This window comes from Nanorana parkeri, unplaced genomic scaffold (assembly GCF_000935625.1).
Source record: "Nanorana parkeri isolate BGI_ZX_2015 unplaced genomic scaffold, ASM93562v1 scaffold891, whole genome shotgun sequence".
NCBI classification, from domain to species: Eukaryota; Metazoa; Chordata; class Amphibia; order Anura; family Dicroglossidae; genus Nanorana; species Nanorana parkeri.
Window position 1 is genome coordinate 474,824 of NW_017307159.1, and position 8,672 is coordinate 483,495.

General features: G+C 41.9%; 1 protein-coding gene across 1 annotated transcript in view; it reads right to left on the reverse strand.

Moving 5' to 3' along the window:
• Nucleotides 1-1,145: 1,145 nt before the first annotated feature.
• The window catches only part of SSTR5 (somatostatin receptor 5), a 21,867-nt gene continuing 14,340 nt past the window's right edge, over nt 1,146-8,672 (reverse strand). The window contains exon 2 of the mRNA XM_018565840.1: nt 1,146-2,375. Within this exon, the coding sequence (XP_018421342.1) occupies nt 1,202-2,311 (1,110 nt within the window). The 5' untranslated portion in view covers nt 2,312-2,375 and the 3' untranslated portion in view covers nt 1,146-1,201. The remainder of the gene's footprint in view (nt 2,376-8,672) is intronic.

Genomic DNA, 8,672 nt, shown 5'->3' on the forward strand with positions numbered 1-8,672 from the left:
TCAAATCTTCCTTACTTTTTATTGTGACCTTGCAAGGTTATCTCCTTAAAAAAATGTGAGCTGTCCCCTGGTGATCTTTGAACTCCTACATGTTGTTCAGGGAGATGTCCACATCTCTACCTCTACCTCTGCTTCAGACACACAGTACCTTTCCTCAAACATAGATAGCTTTAAGGAATAGGGCTGGCCACTTAAAACACCTCAGCCAAGTCGTACGCGATGGTCAGCTTGGGAAAGTTTGGGACTTCAAACATGAAAGAGGAGGGAAGATTCAGGTGCACCTATAAAATATGGCCCTGCAGGCTACAGGAGGAACTTGTACAATAAGTCCATGTGATACACACTGTCTTATCTTTGTGTTTCTAAGTAAACATTTCATTTATAATAAAATTGTCCATTAAGGCCCTCCGATGCCAGCACGCTCTATGGTTCGGTTTTAGTGGGTCCCACTAACTATACAAGCACATAAAAACAGAAACAATAACAAGAAAACAATGCGCACGGCATCAGCAAAATGTTTACATTTGACTTAAAATAATTTTACTGTGTATTTTGCATTAAATATTTTTATTACAAAGAAAAAATAAACAAATAAATATAGGAATAAAATTACACATATTTTAGCGGAACTTCAGCTAATTTTTGGTAATAGTGCACCCTGCAAAGCTCATATGAAGTAAGAGTAATAATGGCTTACAATACATCATTACAGAACATCTTTCATTGTGCATTATCTGTCCCTCTGGCATGAATAATGATTAAGCCTCAACAAGATTTAGTCATACGTAGTGCACACATTATTATGGAAATGCAAAGAGTGTTTACATCACAATGCAGCATCCACTTCATGGAGGTTTAAATCTGACCACCAGCCAGATACATTGTGTTGCAAAGTTAATTGCCCCCAGAAATAGCTTAACGTGAACAGAATGCGAAGTGGTTCTCAATGAACCTCTGTGGGCACACTGTTCTGGGGTTGGGGAGAGGAGGGTTGGATAATGCATAGAACATGAGAGATGAACGTCAATATTGGATGATGAAACCAGAAGTTACATTTGTATAAATTCTACAGAGTCCTTTGAGCATTGCTGAGCTTTTCCAGCTTTGACCAGATCTAATCAAGAATCCAATGCCCAATCCATAAATAATGGAATAAATTTGCCTCAAATTCTCTGTGGCTGTTTACATACTGAAACAACATTCAGACCTTGCTGGTTTGCATATGCCCATTGAACTCCGAGTTGCGAGACGTAAGCATGGTCTCCTGTATTCGACTGCTCTTTTCTTGACGGTTCTCTGTCAGGTCTGCATCCTTGATGCCGTTGCTTTTGCGAAGGCAGAGGACCTTCTGAAAGCTCTGCTTGAAATTATCCGAAAGGAAACCATAGAGGATCGGGTTGGCGCAGCTGTTGGCGTAGGACAACACGACAACAAAGAAATACACCCCAACGTACGCCGGCTCCTCTGGCACTATAAAAGTTAGGTTGACAATGTTGAGGATGTAGAATGGAAGCCAGCAGAAGACAAACACGGCCACGATGATGACCACCATTCTTGTTACTTTACGTTCAGATCTTCTGCGCCTGGTGGAACCTACACGAAGGCCAGTAGACTTCACCTTAATGACAATTAGAAGATAGCAAAGGCAAATCACCAACAGAGGTCCAAAAAAGCCCAGCACTGAAGTGTAGATAATAAACGCAGTAGACCAAATGTTTACTGGTTCTGGCCAGTTTATGTTGCAGGTGTTCAAATCCTGCTGGACATCTGAGAAGATGATGACTGGTAAGACAACTAAAAAGGAAACAGTCCAAACGGTGGCGCTGATGAGTTTTGCCACTCTGGGTCTCCTCCATTTAGTAGACCTAATGGGGTGAACCACGGCCAAGTAACGGTCAATGCTCATGACCGTTAGGCAGAAGATGCTGGTGAACTGGTTTATACCGTCCACAGTCATCACCAGTCTGCAGAGGAAAGTTCCAAAGGGCCAGTATGAGATGGCATTTTGGGTAGCAAGAAAAGGCAGTCCCAACATAAATAAGACATCAGCCACTGCCAGGTTCAAGATGTAGATGTTGGTGACGGTCTTCATCTTGGCATAACGGAGGACAACATAAATGACTAATGTGTTGCCACTGAGTCCAATGGCACAAACAAGCAAATAAATAATAGAGATAAGGACAGAGCTCATTCGTGAAGCTGAAGGCTCCACCAGTGTCCCATTATCGGTGAAATTTCTGTATGACGTGATATTAGGCTCTTGTGTCCCAGGCTCCAGGAGAGAAGCTATCGGAAGAGAAATTGGGTCCATTTTCTTGCTGTAACGAGTCCTTCTTAGAGCAGGAAAAATATTACATTCAGGAACGTATGTTGCTCTAAAAGACAAAAACACAAATATATAAAGGTTTACTGGATACCAAAATCGTCCATTGCTGGCTCATTGGTGAAGGCAAAACAACAAATCAATATATAATGCACATTCTTAAATTGTTAAATGTAAAATAATAACATAGAAAGTTAAAAAATGTTTTATATAACTATGACATGTTGCACATGAATACTACAAAGTCTTCTTTCCAGCCAGTAGATGGAACCTTAGTCACCTATTTTGAATACTTAGGTATTTCAGCATAATAAGAGTAATGATTCTACCCTTACCAGAAAGCTCAGTTCCAGTCAGGCAAAGGGAGCTGCAAAGCAAGCTGCTCTGCTGTGCTGTATAACTCATAGTGCTCTAGGAACCCTATAGTCATGTATTATAATTTTTTTAATTCAAAGACTGTATATAGATAGCAAAAAAAAAAAAAAACAGATAAAGAAAACAGCTACAATAAATCCTTGAAATAAATAAATCCTGTACAAAACAGTGATATACAATAAAACAGACCCCGAACTGTTATAGTTTCCCTTTAAAGGATATAATGAAATCAATTGCAAATGACAAAATGTCAGACTGTATGTATCTGGTGCTTCTCTTCTGACCATGGGCTGCAGAAGTACCTGCAATAAATGTTGCAAATCCCTCTAAAAACAGCTGACAGCAATACTCTCTGTTCATAGGAGGTGCATTTAATGGCTACGATGTAGGTTGAAACCCACAGAAGTGGGCCTTTGGAAATTGAACGTGTTACTACAAGCCTTGGCCCTAAAGGAGAACTATCAGTGTCAGTGTTTTTCCCCATAGTTCTCCTCAGGGTCATGGGAGGACATATACTAGCGTCCTCCCGTGACCCAAAGCTCAGTATATAGCGCGCTACATCTCGCTAAGACCGCCGCAGCTGGGACAGATCCCGACATTACTGTCGAGATCCACCCAGCTGCGTTATTGACAGCTGGCTCTGCCAATCTAGAGGCAGAGCCAGATGTACCCGCCCCCTCCCCCGTCCGTTCCGCCAGTCAGCGCTGGAGGATCGGAGCGGGGAGGGGGGAATCCCTGCGGTGAGCAGGGAGTGACAGTCATGGCTCTCTGCAGGGACATGATCGACAAGTGAGCGAGCAATGGTATGTGTTCGCTCACTTCCCGATCTATCGAGCCGATGTGTAACAGATTATTTGTCACAGGTCCGGCTCGAACTATGAGGCTGAGTGGAAATCACTCACCTCATAATTCTCCTTTAATGCAACACTAGTTTTCTATTCCAAACAGGGGATCCAACAACAAAAGTATGTAAGTACAAAAGTATTCAGCTACTAATTCACATTACACATTTGTGACTGATGTCTTTGTTGGGAATTCAAGAACCAGCGCAGGAGAAGCAAAAGAGTGTATATGCCTTTTATTTTATTAATAAAAGAAAAGTAAAAAAGTAATATAATAGATAAATATTATTTTAAAAAATGATGAACATAAATATAAAATAAGGATTCCAGTTCATTTATAACAGGGGCTGCAGAAAAAGAGATGGAGGACTTTGTGTAACACACAATTTTTTTATTTTTTTTACTGCAGCTAGCATATGCACTCAATCTTTTCTAGTTATTTTGCATTTGTTTGCATATTTTTTAAATTAATTACACAGTTTTTACATTATATTACTGATTTTATTATATTCATAGTCTTTATTTTTTTTTATTGTATCATCTTTAGTTGCTTGTTGTTGGTTATCCATAGAAGTTTTTTTTTTTAAATAATTGTTTTTTTCAGATGTACCATCCTCCTGTCTCATTATCCTATAAGCTCTACCTTATGACCAGAGCGCTCCATTAAAGCCGCAAATTCCCTGTCAGGCTCCTTCACTAAAAGCATAAAGTGATCCGTTACATTGGAACTGCCGCCTAGTAAAAGTGACTTCGGTATGTCAGATAAGTGGGCCCAAGCTAAGAATATCTAATTAGCTCATATTTGTTTCACAGGCATCCACTGCACCGTGCGCATGACATGCGATTAACTCCGGCCCGGAACAACCTGCGTCAGATCAATTCCGGCAGATAAATGTATACATGTTCCTAATGGGATATTATGTTTATGAGTGACATCTTGAAAAGAGGAGATGCGGGAAAAAACAATTACACCAACAGGCTTTGATTTGTCAAAGGCACCTTGGTGGAATCCTGTCCCACTCTGTCAGCGAGCAAATTTCCCGATCTGTATGCACGGACGTGTTATTGCAAAAGCCAACATCTGTTTACTGAACTCTCTATGTATGACATGTCTTGTATCAACGGTGAAAATAATTCAGACCATTGTTTACTGGGATCTGTCACTTGGAAATATGTCCGGCTTTTTTTTTCTTGGCTACCATTTGCCACAGAAGAAATTGGCTTGTTTCTCTACGGAGGGTCTGGTTTATATTATATATTTTCGGACATATTCCATACCTAATATTTATCAATATGATGTATTGTGTTGCGTTAAAAAAACAGTGCTGCAGATCTGTTTTTGATTCTGCTGTCATGCGTTGGCAGCCGGTTCAAAATAAATAGGATTCCTTAATGCAATGCATTTTAACATGCGGAGTACTGTTCCTGCATGTGCAATGCTGTACTCTGCGTCAATACGATGTGCTGGGCTCTGGGGGGTGGGTCAATGACACCCCGCACTCACAGTAAGTCTTCACTCTTCCTGGTTGAATAAAGCCCATCACTGTCACAGTGACAGTGAAAGTAACATGGCCCCATCATGATATCAATAGGAGTAATAAAGCTCCATAGTTAGTATCAGTGGGAGGAATGATGCTCCATTGTTGGTGACAGTGAGAGAAACATGGCCTCATCATGGTACCGATGGGAGGAATAGTGCATCATAGTTAGTATTAGTGGGGAGAATAATGCCCCATTGTTGGTGACAGTGAGAGGAACATGGCCCCATCATGATATCAATGGGAGTAATAATGCTCGTATCAGTGGGAGGAATAATGCCCCATTGATAGTGACAGTGAGAGGAACATAGCCTCATCATGGTACTGATGGGAGGAATAGTGCACCATAGTTAGTATTAGTAGGGAGAATAATGTCCCATTATTGGTGACAATGAGAGGAACATGGCCCCATCATAGTATCAATGACAGGAATAGTTCTCCATAATTAGTATCAGTGGGAGGAATAATGCCCCACTGTTGGTGACAGTGAGAGGAACATGGCCCCAACATGGTATCAATGGGAGGAATAGTGCTCCATCGTTAGTATCAGTGGGAGGATTAATGCCCCGTTGTAGGAGAAATTGTGCCCGTCAATGGTCAAAGTGAGAGGAATTGTGTCCACCATTGATGCCAAACGAAAGAATTATGCCCTTTCAATGTTGTCAATGGAAGGAAGTATGCCCCATTGTTTGGAATATATCATGGCCCATTGTCTCAGTGGGAAGAATAGTGCCCCAAATGACAAATAAAGGCAAGCAAAGGGCAGAATTCGGCCCACTGGCTGCAGTTTGGAGGCATGGAGCTTGCTGATAGGACACAAGAGAACACCGGGCTAACCTCATCAGTGGCTTGCTCCATTTCACTATCCAATCAGAGGCCTGGACCAAGCTGTATTGCTTTGACTGCAGAAGACAAATGTGAGGCCAGGTCTGGGCAGTGCTGTCTGACATGGCTGTCTGGATTAGACAAGTGGGGTGAGACATTTCACACTTCTATATCTCAGCTGCGAGTTTAGCGATTTTCCTTCACTTCCAGCTTAACATCTTTTCTGTATCCTTCGTACCACTATGTAAAGACGTCATGGCTATAACCACCGCTTTAATCATACATGTTAGACCTCTCTATTATGTCCGCCGGGGAAAAGTCTGTCTTGATTATACAGCACTGACATCAGTTACATAGCAACGTGTGAGGACGGCTAGCAAGAATCATCTCACTTCACTCTGTGTGACTCCATTTCAGTCCACACTAATTGCTGCGACCTAGCATGTCTGTGACACACGGCTTAGGCATGTCCTGCCAAGTCATTCCACATATTCTTGTGACTCAACAGGATTCTCGAAGAAAAATACTGAGCGGCGGCAAGCGTCTGTCCACTTGTTCTGTCAAGCAGGTGTCTGGGTTTGTGACCAAGATGTACAGATAGTAATTAGGCCCCTGCAGAGGGATCTGCTCCATACAAGCAATGGCTGGGGGCACTTTGTGGGATGGAGAACTTGGAGGCACGCGGTGAAAATGGTTACTATGGTGGCCGAACCGCTGACAGATTTAGGCAGAAGATGCCAATTTGTGGCATCAAACGGACAACTTAGAGCGATATTGTTGTTGTTGTTGTTTAACCAATTTAGCGATGAAGCAAAGTGTTCGGCAGCAGTTGGTTGGAGCAGCAACACTGGGATTCATCACTCAGATGTTTTACACTATAAAAGTTTATTGATTTTCAATAATAAGAAACCAAATTTACAAACAGTATGCATAACATTCTTCATCACTGGGCAATATACCCTATACATTGTATCCTTATTCTAGTCCCTATACATTGTATCCTTATTCTAGTCCCTATACATTGTATCCTTATTCTGGTCCCTATACAATGTATCCTTGTTGTAGCCCCTATACATTGTATCCTAGTTGTAGTCCCTATACATTGTATCCTTATTCTGGTCCCTATACAATGTATCCTTATTCTAGTCCCTATACATTGTATCCTTATTGTAGTCCCTATACATTGTATCCTTATTCTAGTCCCTATACATTGTATCCTTATTCTAGTCCCTATACATTGTATACTTATTCTAGTCCCTATACACTTTATCCTTATTGTAGTACCTATACATTGTATCCTTATTCTAGTCCCTATACACTGTATCCTTATTGTAGTCCCTATACATTTTATCCTTATTCTAGTCCCTATACACTGTATCCTTATTGTAGTCCCTATACATTGTATCCTTATTCTGGTCCCTATACATCGTATCCTTAATGTAGTCCCTATACATTGTATCCTTATTCTAGTCCCTATACATTGTATCCTTATTGTAGTCCCTATACATTGTATCCTTATTGTAGTCCCTATACATTGCATACTTATTCTAGTCCATGTACATAGTTTCCAATGATGAAGGGGGCGACTACAGTCTTCTAGCTGATTAAACATTGGAATGAATGTGTATCCGGACTAATAACTTATGGTGTGGTGCTTCAAACTTGGTTCCATAGATGTTTTATTGCTGTCATCATGGGTGAGATTCTCTACTTGTTGTTGTGTCATTGGGACAGGAAGCAGAAATGTCTCCAACAGGACCACAGACACCAATAATAAAAAACAAACTGATCAGAGGTTCTACAAAATCAAAAAAGCAAAGAAAATATTTGGCTGGCGTTCTGCTGTGAAGTGCAGACAGACAGACAGAGAGGTGTCAGGAGATGGAGGATCAGCCCTTGTGTTGGCAGCTGTTGGCTGTGCATGAAGCTCAGGGGAGATGAGTCCCTCTGGACACAACAGTGATAGGGAATCAGACACCCTTCTCTGAGCAGGAAGTGTCAGCAGGGCTGGAGAGACCAGACAATCAAACTAACCATATATCCGTAAATGATGGCCCTGAAATGATTCCTCTCACTTCAGCGTGCACAGGGACACCTAAGTGTTGCTGAATAAGCATTTACGTATGCGTCCTAGTTGTGTGTGTTTGGATGAATGTGCAGGGGTGGGGGCCTTTACATTTTTTAAATATTTTATTTTGTTTAAAAAAAATTTCACTTAACATTGTGACTATCAAAAGGGAGCTGACAAGCCCCCTATGCAACAGTAATCTGTGACAGGTCCTCTTTATGGAGGCATCACAGGGGTCTATTAGACCTGCACTGACCCCAGGCAGATCAGGGACATAGAGTCCCCAGTTTGCTGTTGGCATGTGACAGCTGTGAACCCAGAAGTGTTTAGATCTGGACACTTCGGGGTTCACAGCACACAGGGGAGATTGGGAAATGGATGATCCCTGATCCCTTTCTGCCCCCAATCTTGAGTTCTCAGCCCCCCCCCCCATCTCTAAATTTCTGAGACACCAGTGGGATAGTGCCCCCCCTACACTACATCTTGCAGCACCCAGCGTGCTCTCTAAGCAATGAGTGTCTGAGACTGAACCCCATCCTCTGTGTACATCTGTGCTTCTTCCTATAATTGTTCCAGGTCAGTGACCCAGAAAGTATTGAAGCTACAGGACCAGCATAACAGCCAAGCAATGATCATTGTCATAAGTGGGTCCCTACAGATGTGTCCCTACACTTTTCGCCACCTGAGGCGGGGGGAGCTAC